Source organism: Vulpes lagopus, chromosome 24 (genome assembly GCF_018345385.1).
Source record: "Vulpes lagopus strain Blue_001 chromosome 24, ASM1834538v1, whole genome shotgun sequence".
In the NCBI taxonomy this organism is placed as follows: domain Eukaryota; kingdom Metazoa; phylum Chordata; class Mammalia; order Carnivora; family Canidae; genus Vulpes; species Vulpes lagopus.
This window is the reverse complement of record NC_054847.1, coordinates 49,730,143-49,742,888: the sequence shown is the minus strand read 5'-3', so window position 1 is coordinate 49,742,888 and position 12,746 is coordinate 49,730,143. Positions and strand designations below refer to the sequence as shown.

Sequence of the window (12,746 nt, the reverse complement as noted above, 5' to 3'; positions counted from 1 at the left end):
GCAAAGGCAGATGCTCAACCATCTGAGCCACCCAGGTGCCCCTGAAGGGAAAAGCATTGTTAACATGAAGGTAATCTTGTTAAACTTGATGTCTTGAGGCCTGTGTCACTATAGACTTCCTCTTTTAGAATGCCCTCACAGTGGAGAGTATGAGGAAGCATATGAGCAGGCACGGACATCTTTCTCAGCTGGGTGCTCTTTGAACTTGACAGCTTTGGCTGTCCGAGACAGGTTTCCTGTCACCGAAAACCATGGCTGGCCCGCTCTCACAGAGGTGGTAGTGGTCCTGTGAGCCATCTTGATGATCCCTTGGGTCTGCATGGAGGGATTAGGAAACTGCAGATAATGAGACAGTTACACAGACTCCAATTTCTAGGTTTCTCTCTAATGTTCCTGCTTGTTACCAAGTCCATGTAAGCCTCCTTACCTAATCCATTCAGTCTGTGACACAGTCCACGTCTTAATTGAGAAATATCCAGACACAGAAGAAGCAGCCATCCCTAAGACAGCAAAGATTGACAAGCACAGAGACTGACATAAGCATGGGAACTGAGCACCCTTTCTTGGGCAAACCAGGTGTGAGCCTTTCTGAAAAAAAAATCTCTAGGTCTGTTTGTTCAATAATGGGGTCTCAAAGGAGGATATTAATCGACTCCTCACCAGACACCTGATGGCCAGATATTAAGTCTTGAAGAGTCTGATGGGCAGTACCACTGGGGTCTGTATGATGACAGCCTTTCTGTCACTAGTAGTATCCCCACCAGATGAGAGGAGGAACGCTGAAATATTTACTCAGACCTTGAGTAGGTATTAGGTTGAGAGGTTTCTCTGTCCCAGGGGTAGACTGGACATCCTGTGCCAAGGTCAGAGTTCATGGGAGAATTATACTTCTTGGGCCTTTTGGATATCAGTGCACAAGTGAGTGTGATCTCTACTTCCCCCTGCTACCAGGATGAGGAGGATACATATGCCTCCCAGGTTTGAGTCTTTGATGACCTATATAGGCACGTTTGCCCAGCTTGACTCAGGATGAGTACTTTCAAGCCCATGCTACTAAGTGTGGTATTGTTTCTGTGTATTCCCATTCGTCTCTGTCCCTGAGCCCCGATGGGAGTTGCCATTATTAGGACCATTTTAGGAGAACATGGGGAAGACTACGAACCTACTCAATTACTAGCTCCAAAATAATATTGGCTGCCTGGTCAGTCAAAAGGAAACAGTCATCTTGGCTGCTAAGCTGAGGAGAGACAAAGTGTTCTGTGAGACTTATTTCTCCACTCAGTAGTGCCGTTTGGCCTTTGTACAAGGTCTTGGGTACCAGGTGACTGGCTGCTGGTTATAGGTCTCTCAATACCAAAGTATTGCTCTTGCCACTGACATCATGAAGAGGCTGCTACTGGAGGTTAGCTTGGTCTGTAGCAGTTAACATTGGAAATGTCTTTTCCAGCACCCCACTCTTGTGGGTTGATCAGAGCAGTTTCCTTCATGTGGGGTGAATTTCAGCATACCTTTAATGTCCTGCAAGGCAGGTTAATTCCCCATCTGTCTGCTGTCAATGGGTAGACCATGATCTGGAAAAAGTTGTGCTTCTGGGGGAGTATAGGCTTTCCGTTATGTTGATGACAACCTCCTAGAGGACCTAGACAGGGCACTGCCCAGCAAGGACTGGATGCCATGATGACTCAAAAGCAGCAGTTGTGGTTGGGCATTAACATAGATGAGGTACAAGGACCTAGTTCCTGAGCCTGATCTGGGAAGCGGTATATCATATATTCCAGAGGAGATCATTATTAAACTTTTGACTTTTTTTGACCCAAGAAATAAAAAGAAAGAGGCCCAGGGATTGGTGAGCCTATATGGCTACTGATGCTGTCATATAGCCCTGTGAGGATTTTAATGGCTACCAGAAGGCCTGCTGCTCTTGAGAGGGGCCCCAACCAATAGGCCCTCTAACAGGCCACCAACCCTCCTCCTCTCCTGAGCCTCACTGATCCCACATCTGCTGTTTGAATTACACATGTCAGCAAACTCTCAGTTCACTGATCAGAGCCTATGGCAGGAGGACAACACTAATGGTCAGCATGGACCAATTCAAGTTGGCTGAAAGGTACATGCCCTTTGAGAGACAATTATTGGCCTTGGATGAGTGCAGTAGTGGGTTCACAGATAGAAATTCCCCTTCATGTTGCTAAGTAGGGCCAGCTCTGGGTCTCTAGTGAAGTGGAAATGGAACTTACAGGAGCCCAACTGGAATCTTTCAAATCCATGAAAAGGTCTCATGAGTGCCCCTCCACAACCCAGGAATAACATCGAAGGAGGTGTTGCCTACTCTGGCCCACTGGGGACCCAGACAGACCTCCCAGACCACCCGTGGGCCTGGGCACTAATGTCTTCCCTGGGTTAACTTGTAGGAATTTGGTGTGGCTACCATCCAACCTGAAAGAAACCTGTCCTTCACCAAGTATGGTAAAGAGCCCTCACACCATAGGCAGCTTCATGCAGTGTGGAAAGTTATTTTGATGGCTCCCTTCTATCAGGTTACTGGAAGGGCTGCTGCTCTTGAGACGGTCTCCAATCAACAGGATACCTGGAAGGCCCTCTCATAGGCCACCAAGGCCTCCCCTCTCTTGAGCCTCACTGATCCCACATTGCCCCACTGTTCTTACGCATCCTGCTTACTGCTACAGCCCCAGCAAATGAGCTCTGCTGTGTTTTTCACTGTCTCATGGGCTGTGGCTAATGGCTTGGCCATTGGTTGTGTAGCATGTAAAACAGGGCCCTCTCTGGAGATGAGACATTTGGATGAAGATCATCTGATCCTCAGAAATGTTTTTTCCTAATTGTTTCAGATGTACAGCAACAGTTCTGTCCCTTATGCAATGCCCATCAAGAGAATGTTTTGTAACCTGTGTGAATGCTTATCAGAAAGGCCCCTATGCTGCAAAAGGAAACGAAACCAATGAGCATTTCATGGTTTTAGCTCAGTGTGGAAAACGAATTGTTCTCCACACCAAAGCAAGCAGGTGCACAATCAGTTATCTCCTGGATCCACCAGACGATAGCCCATGGAAATTCACATGTCATCCTAGATGAGGCTGGCAGTACACGGGCTGCTGCTGTGGTGAGAAGACACAAAAATGGCATGAAAAAGCCAATCCACTTGTCAGACCCTAGTCAGGGCTAAAAATACTGCCCCAGAACAGTTTCCTGCAAGTGAGTGGACTAGGGCATCCTTAGCAGATAGAGCAGATGGGGCCCCTTATGTCGTCAATCATATTCCAGTGGATCTTGATATTGTTTGACACTTTGTTTGGGTTTGGCCCAGCCATTTCCATACATCCCAGTGACTCCAGCCACAGTCAGTCTCCAGGCCCTGCAAGACAACATTTGTTTCCTCTCCAGGTTCCCCGAAACACTGCATCTGATAACAGTCCTGGAATTTATGCTCAGGCTATGCATCAGTTGCCTAGTCATGAGCATACAGCAGATCTCTGTGCTCTATGTCACCCCTGATCCACAGGGGTACTTGAGCATTTTAATGAACACTTGAAGTACAGGCTTAATCAGCTGATGGGAAGGGACAAGATTACCCCAGTCTGGATGTCCTATGCACTAGTGTTGGCTGGTTGGCCCGGTTGTCTGTTCCTCTTCCTTCAATGTGACAATCACTGACTGTAGCCTCAGCATGGGGGAGGGGGGTGGCTATAAATTACCTCCATAACCTTCAGCTCTTTCCCAAAGATTCAGATCATTGAAAGATGAAAATGGCTACTAAACACCAAGGACTGGGAGACAGTAACTTTTTGCATTTACCGCTGGGTGCAAAGTATGGGTCCTCCCCTCAAGCGTAGTGACCATTAACTACAGGTTTGTAGCTCAGAAGTTTACTTAAGGTGGCGATGCTGCTTGGCCTGGATAGCTCCATGGATCAATACCAGTATATAAAATAGAACCTTTTACTAAACCTAAGAGGAGCAAAGGCTCCAAATCTTAGAAGATTTGGCTTTACCAACCTGGGAGGTTGATTAAGGGTGCTATCCCTGCCCATGTCACAGGACAGACTGTCACAGCTGGATAAGATAGGAGTGCCCCGTTGGACTGAAGAGCTCAGATAATGGCCAGGTACTCTCTAAGTCTTAACTGTAAGTTCAAGAATCTTACTAAATATTCTCATAAAGAATTTTTGTCATTCATTCAGTATAGGTTAAACATAGGTCACTTTGCAAGGTACTAAGAGATGAAACAAGCGTATTTATGGTTGGGTAATATGTAAATACAACATGTGGAAATTGATAAGAATCCTAAAGAAGATAAAGATGACGTGGAGAGATTGTTTCTAGTGGTGAAGAATTTAGGAAGGCACTAGGGAGTAAGAAATGCATTTAGCTGGATAGGATGTGAACATGTGAAAGAATGTAGAAAGTCAAATCAACATTGTGAATTCAGCTGTGATAAATAACCATGGGTTGATTGGAAATTACATAGGATGCTTACATTTGAGTAGAAAGATAATTGGAGCCAGCACATAAGTACATAAAGCAATTTATACTTCTTTTTGCAGGTGGTGGAAGGGGACCAAGAAGGTGTCAGAGTAACATTATCAGATGATCAGAACTATGTATAGGAAAATTCTTTAAATGTAGGCTGTTGTTACAGGGGGTCCCCAGACTTGGTTATTGGCCATGAAACACTCAGAGGACTTGGCCTGTTGTGGAAGTCACAACTATGATTTATTATAGTGAAAGGGCCCAAAGGAAAACCAACAAAGGGAAAAACCAGTGTGGGGTGAATTCTAGAGGAAACCAGGAACAAGTTCCAAGAGTCCCCTGCTGGTAGAGTCACATAGGATGCACTTAATTCCTCCACCAGGAGTTGTGACCATACGTGTGAAATGTTCTCTACCAACAAAGCTCATTAGAGAGCTTTGGGATTCTTGTTGGAGGGTGGTCATGTCAGGACCTTCCTGCCTAGTCTGGACCAAGATTTCAGACTCCTAGAAGAAAAGCAGGTGTTCATCATAAAAGCACATTGCATAGCATTGGAACAGTGAACCATCTTATCGGGTAATGGTGGAAACCCTCCTGGAATTCAAGTTCGCGGATGCCAACCAAGGGCCAGTCTTGCAAGCTGACCTTTCTAAGGGTAGTAGCCTCAGATTAGCCTAGTTAACTGTAATGCATGGGGGTCAGTGGGATAGAGGGGCCCAGAACTGAGGTCTATATCTGTGTCTACCAAGTCCCACTTGTTTTTCTTCTTTACTCCTGATTCTTAGTTCTCTACTTTTTTTAAAGATGTTTAATGGATAAGATTTAGAAGTCGTGTAGTAAAAATTCTATGTAAAAATTTGTTGAAAGAATTTGTTTCATTCTCCAATACTTACTGATTATCCTCACGTATTTTAAGGTAGAAATAAACATGCAAAGATTTGTTTTCTCATTTTTGTGTTTTAGGTTTAAAGATAATCGGAAAGATGACATTTGGCTTGTAGATGTGAGTATGTAAATTTTTAAATTTTTGTACTCATTAACTACCCATGCCATTTTAAGTATTTCCTATTCTCCTCCACACAGATATAGTTATGTATGATTAGTGCTTATGTATATTATTCAGTTTTTGTCACATTCAGTTTTCAGTATTATATAGGTTATTAAATTAAAATGAATCTCAGAGCCTTAAGGTTCCTACAAGGGAACCTGTTTTTGCTGAAATTCTGAAGAAGTCAAAATATAGATTATGTCTGAGGGAGATTGTGGTATGATAAAGAATTCACTCTTCTTGTTTCATATTATCCAAGAAATTACTAAATAGCACTTGACAGTAAAGTCCTATTTTCATCTTAATAGGGAACAAAGTCAGATTTTCATCTTCCTTCCTTTCCTTACTTTCAAGTTTGGAATATATTTAAACCTCATGTTGTTTGGGATTCCTTTTAACCTGTTGCAGTAAAAAAGTAGAGTGGCAGAGGAGATGGAATGAGAAGAGCAGAGTTGACAGTTGCTGAAGGCAAGCTATGGGGCAAGAGTCCATTGTTTAATTCTTGCTCTCTCCTTTTGTGCATGTTTGAACATTTCTATAGTATAATGTTAAGAAGTAGATAAATCTGGGGCAGCCCCGGTGACGCAGCGGTTTAGCGCCGCCTGTAGCCCAGGGAGTGATCCTGGAGACCCGGGATCAAGTCCCATGTCAGGCTCCCTGCATGGAGCCTGCTTCTCCCTCTGCCTGTGTCTCTGCCCTCCCCCCCCCCTGGTCTCTCCCTGAATAAATAAAATAAATAAATCTTAAACAAATCTTTTTAAAAAAAGTAGATAAATCTTACCCATGAAAGTACAACGAGCAATTTGTTACACCATTTAACTAGAGGAACCTATATCCACCCCAGTGCCCTGGTGGCCCTGAAGAAAAAAGGAACTGTAGTTTTAGTTTAAGTAACCTGACTTGTCCCTATGCCAAGCCAGTCATTTTACTGACCCCCATGCCTTACCAGTGGTTATGCTTAAAGCAGCAAAGGTACCTACTGTGTTGGGGTTTTTGTAATAGAAATAGACTGAGGTACATCATGAACTATTATGGGATGTGGGGGGCATTTATGTGTATTTGGTGGTTTCATACACTGACTTTAAAGCAAAGCTGTTTTTGTTGTAAATTATATCTGTTTTAAATAGGAATCAGTAATTTTAAATGAATATAAGGTAATAGCAGTGTTGAGGTATGTGCTAGGAGATAAGATAATTAGATTCATGTTTTGTGTTTTACCTTTTATTATGAAACTGCTTTGGAAATTATATTTAGACTTTGTTATCTAAAACGGACTGTTCATCAGATCATTAATCAAAGAGATTTCTTTAAAAATTAAGATTGCTATACACAATAGCGCAACATTTTAGTGGCTGTCTTTTCTTTTTCCCCCAACAAGTTTTATGCACCATGGTGTGGCCATTGTAAAAAACTGGAACCGATTTGGAATGAAGTTGGTCTTGAGATGAAAAGCATTGGTTCTCCAGTTAAAGTTGGAAAGATGGATGCTACTTCCTATTCTAGTAAGCATTTTCTCAGTTTGTTTTTTTTACTGTTCTCATACTGAAAGTGGTTTGATTACGTGAAAGAGTATTCAAGGTAGGATGAAGAAACACTTATTTTTTGCTCAGATGAATTAAGGTTATCTTAATAATTGAAGATTGTATACTTTATGAGTTACGTGAATTAGCCACCAAATGTGTAATAGGCAGTGTATGTTAATCTTGTGCCTAACGATGTATAAGCCATTGTTCCTATTGAGCCTGCTTGAGATACTCTGTTTACCTGAGGCAACTTCTGAAATTTGGGTGTTAAACTGTTGACATTGCTGTGTGACTTCAGAATGAGAGTTGTTGTCTGAGTAGCCAGAGATGACCTATTAGAGGAATAAACGGGGACCTACAAGGTGAGGTAGAATAAATACAGTGGAGGATCAGGAAAGTTATTCACATTCGAGAGAAAACCTTAGAGTTGAAAATGAGCTTATTAATAAGTATGTTGTAGAGGATAGAATGTCTTAAAGCAGAGATTGGCAAACCACAGCCCGTGGACAGGATCTGGCCCACTGCCCACGTTTGTAAAGGGAGCTGTATTGGAACCCGGCCACACTCATTTGTTTACTGCTATCTGTGCCTATCTTCATGCATCAGTGGGTAAGTTGAGTTGTAACAGATTGTTTTCCCTCAGTGCCTAAGCTACTTGTTATCTGACCTTTTTCAGAAAAGTTTACCAATGCCTATATTAAAGGATTTGAGAAAAGAAGAATTTAAGTTTAGAGAAGTATGAAGTATAGAAATTTGGAAAGAGCATGGCTTCAGAAAGCAGACCCGAATTCAAATCCTGCTTCTGCCTGCTACTTTTGCCATGTAACATGGGGAAAGTTTCTTAACATCTCTAAGCTTTGATGTCCACATTGGTAAATATTTAATTATCGTGTGTCTTTCATTGGTTTTTTGAGATTTGAATGATGTAGCACCTGTAAAGTCCCTTGTAGTATTCAATACATGTAGGTTCCCTTTTCCTTGAATTGATGAAGAAAGTAGAATTATATGATGTACATTTCTTTTTAGGAAATCAGGATTGTGTTCAGGATACAGCTTTGGAAAAGGACAGGCCTATGCTCTAATCCCAGATCTGGCATATGCTACTTCTGGGGCTTTGGGGAAGGCCTTAACCTCTCAATTTTAGTTTCTGTCTATAAATGGAGGAGTAATAATCCTGAAGGTTGTGTGGATTGGATTAACACTTCATATTCAAAACCCCTCACACAATGGCTGCTAGTGCATATAACATGAAGTATATAAGACCAGATTTTAGGGGTCCCTTATGTTATAAAGTTTTGGATTTTACACTTGCCAATTAGGAGATATTGTACATTTTTGAGAAGATAGTTGACTTGATAAAATTGTTTTTGGCAGCAACATGTAGGATAGAAAAGAAAAGCAGTTAGAGACAAGAAGATCATGTAACTCAACTTTTGTATGCATGTTGGTGTAGGAGCCCAGACTTCGTAGTGACAGTGAAGAGGAAACTGATCCTTACAGACATCTTCAAGGATGAAATCACAGATGTGATAGACTGGCTCTGTAATACAAAGAATAATCAGAAGTAACAGTGTAAGATTCTTAGTGTAGTTACTGAACTACACTACTCCTGGCTATATAAAAAGAGTAATTAATTTTCCGTGTGTTTCCATGTTAGTAGCTATTGTGAGTTTATGGCATTTTTGGCTTACTAAAGTTTGGGAACAGGGAACTAGAGAGCAGTTAGATATGAGGGCTGGAATCACAGTCAACCAAATGAGTCGTTGAAAGTTTGAGAGACCAGAGTAATGGAAAGAATTACTGCAGACAGAGAATAATGCTTGGGTTGATTTCTTGAAATAAGCTTTTAGGAATGTTTGAGAAATTATTGCTTTGAACTGTTGCTCCTGAAAATTAGTTCTGTGTCTAGGCAATCTTGTGTCAGTCTTGTTGATTCGACCTGCATGTACATACATTCATTCGCATAGTCAGCGTGTTTACTCACTTCTCTGTTAGTCTCTAGAGATCAAAGGAAGACCAAAACAAATCCTTCTTGTCCAGGAAGTGCTTAGTCTAATAGAAGGAAAAACATGAATAAACCAACAAGTACAATAAAGTCTCAAACATGACAAATTCTTGTGATTATTTGAATCATTTAGTGGAGTCATAAAGTAAAATAATGTATAAAGGGGTGTGGGTACATGATGACAAATAATCAATGAAAAAATTAGTACCAATAAATCAGTAAAAACCTTAATGATGAACTACTCATGTGATGCTACAATGATAATAACTATTTACAGTAAGTCAGTTATTTTTATAGTATCTAATTTATTAGCTTACTATTCAGTATGTAGTAAGTACCCATGTATGTCACTATTAAGTGACACTATGTTTAGGGAAAAAATACCTAAGACTTCTTTCTGAGTAGCTTAGAAAAGAAAATGTTTTAAATGCTCAGATTAAAATACAACGTTCTTATAGGCATTAAGGCTTCATATATGGTTTGTAGCTTTTTAGATACTTCATGATGGGACTATTTTTCATCCCATTATTCATAATCCATTAAAATGTTTAATTTTTGCCTCCCATATGTGGTTGTTATAGATTTGTTGTTCACTCAGCATTGTGTTATATATTACATTGTATTAAGAGGAGGAAGAAACCTGTATAGAACACACAGAGCACATTTTCTCAAGCAAACCATCTAGCTTTGGGAAAAGGGATAAGGGAGCTGGTATATATGAGAATGATCCTCTGCCAAGTATTGTGATGGGTGTTCTATACTTTATATCCTTTATGCGTTGGATGTGCAGCACTAAACTCGCCACCCCTTTTCCCAAGCCATCTGGTAATGCTTGCTTGTAAATCTTTTGGACTACTTGCATCATACAGACATAGCCTATTGAAAAATCGTTCTTTTGTCAAAAATTTGTACAGTCAGTATTCACTCAATGGTTATTTAATGAGCCCTTACTATATGCCAGAATGAACCAGGCACATTCTAGGCATCTGTGATACATCAGTCACCAATACAGACAACAATTTCTACTCTCATGGAAATTATATTCTAGAAGACAGAGACAACAATAATCAATAGACATAAGTAAATTGTTATGTTACTTAGTGTCTGATGTCTGCCATAGATGCATTTTCTATTTTAATTATAGAATCAAGGAAAAAAAAAGAGATATTTTATGTGTTATGGAGAAAAAGAGTATTATCTTACTAGTATTTAAAAAAAGGGGATTTGAAAACTACTGTCTAGAGATTACACATAGATTTTAGACATATAATTCTTTAAGTGTACTTAAATACCTCAAGGAAGCTCCATTACAGGCATTTTAGTAGAAACAGGTAAAGAAATTGATTTTTTTTTAAACTCACTGTCAACATTTTTCTGTGTCTAACTATAAATACTGAAGGATTGGCTGTTTCATATGTATTTCATCCATCTCCATAGGTCACTTTTCAGGCATTTACAGCATTAGTGTATCTCAGCATTTAGTCTGCAGACCACCTGCATTAGGATTACCTGGGCTGATCAGTGTAAATTTAGACTCTGAAGACGCACACCAGCCCTACCCAATGAAAGTCTTTGAGACTGGGTCATGAGAATCTATATTTTTAACGTGGACTTCGGGTAATTCTGCTGCACATCTAAATTGGAGAACCGTAGAGTGAAGTATTATTCTGATGAATAGTTACTGATAGGACTGGGCTTGAGGTGGGTTAGGGTTATTCAGTGATAAAGTATAGAAAATCTCTGAGAGTAGCTTATTTCTCAATCATGTAAGTGCAGAGATTGGAAGCACGTGCCATCATATTCAGTCCAACAAATCTCTGGGTATAGAATTCTTGAACTAGAGAAATTTGAACTATCATGGATTACCCTGCCCTGTGTGTTTGGAATTATATCAAAATTTTCTTGATGCATGGTTTTAACTAATAATGCTATAATTAACATTAAAAAAAACTGTAAAGATACATATTTTAGCTTCTCGTTCTGTACATATCCCTTCCAAAATCAAGTACCAGAATTGTTTCTCTTTTGTAAGTTAAAATATGGTGTCATACCACCTGTAATGGTGTACTTATTTCTATATGGAACCACTAAAATTCTGTTTATTCCTCAACATAAGTGTGATAATCATTTTATGTTAAAGGTCATAATTTACTTCTCAGTGATGTGTGAACTTGGAATGACATTTGGCCAATAATATTCTGATTTCTTGCTCACAGATTATATTGGCAAGTTAGTTTTACCTTTTTTTCTAAATTAGAAGCCCTTTTTGGTCAGTGACTATATTTCAGAGTTGCTCAGTCTGAGCACGAAGGATACTTTGGCCAGATAATTCTGTTTAGGGGAAGGATTGCTGTGCATTTTAGAATATTTGGCAGCATCTCTGATCATCTTCTCGTCCCCTAGTGTCCTCCTAAGTGTTGGCAACGAAAAGTGTCTCTAGACGTCACCCAGAGTCTCCTGGAGACATAATCTCCCCCAGTTGAGAACAGCTGCTGTATTTTTTCTCCTTTTTGTGTTAGACACATAGTAACACTCCAGAAATACTAAGAAAGGTAGAATCTTGAGCTGAAAAAGGACTTGACATTAAGTCCAGCTCCTCCCTTCTTCCCCCAGCCTGTTGTGTAGATGAAATAATAGCAGGTAGTTATCAGTGAAATGACAGTGTTTTCAAACACCAAACTTAGAGGCAGAATTAGGACCAGAATTTGAGATCACCATGATTCATATCTAAGCCTAGCTTTAACATCAGGTTGTTATCATTTCAAAGAGAAAACAGGAAGGAAGTAGGGAGCTTCATGTTTATTTTTTGAGCATTTAAAATTACAGAATTTCAGAGAAGTTATTCATGTTACAAATGGATTCTTGAATTTATGAAGGAATTGATCTCAGGTTTCTATGCAAACCATTGTTGTTTAATATGAAAAAATAAAGAACAAAAAGTTAAACTCAGACTTGAGCTTCATTCATAGTCCTGCTACCTCAAACACATTACCAGATCTTCTTAAGTATTAGTGTCTTTACCTGAAAAGTAACATCAGCACCTTTCTCCTCACAAAATTGTCTCAAGGTGTAGTTGAAGGTCTGCTAAAGTCAGTTATATTTTACATGTGATAGTTCTTATTATCTGCACACTGATGTGTCAGCAGATAATTACCTAACAGTGAGATTTGGAACAGAAATAGGAAACGGACTTTGCATTTGAGGATCTCTGTGTGCCAGCCTTTCTCTCATATTTTTTTCCACATGTTTTCTCATTTAAATCCCACCCATAAACTGAGCAAGGTGAGTACTGTCCTCAGAAGGGAAAGAACTGCTTGCATGGTAAATGAGATGTTAGAATCCTAGCCTACATCATTTTAAGTCTATAACCCGTGCTTTGCTTGTGTGCTTTTTATATTATTATTATTATTATTATTATTATTATTATACAACAGGGTTTTCTTTTAAGATTTTATTTATTGATGAGAGGGACAGGCAAAGGGAGAAACAGGCTCCTTGTGGGGAGCCTGATGCAGGACTCGATTCCAGGACCCTCGGATCACATCCTGAGACAAAGGCAGATGTTCAGCCACTGAACCACCCAGGCATCCCTTTACAATTGTTTTCATAGGGAAACCTAAGTTTAAGGTTTTAGGAGTGACCGTCAATTGAAATTCTATCAGAAATGAAATTTAATGCTCAAA

General features: G+C 39.9%; 1 protein-coding gene across 3 annotated transcripts in view; it reads left to right on the top strand.

The window, feature by feature from the left end:
• TMX3 (thioredoxin related transmembrane protein 3) overlaps positions 1–12,746 on the top strand; it is a 44,501-nt gene that overhangs the window by 2,551 nt on the left and 29,204 nt on the right. For all 3 annotated transcript variants that reach the window (XM_041739447.1, XM_041739448.1, XM_041739449.1), the window contains 2 exons: positions 5,451–5,490; positions 6,914–7,037. In XM_041739447.1, the coding sequence (XP_041595381.1) occupies positions 5,451–5,490; positions 6,914–7,037 (164 nt within the window). The remainder of the gene's footprint in view (positions 1–5,450; positions 5,491–6,913; positions 7,038–12,746) is intronic.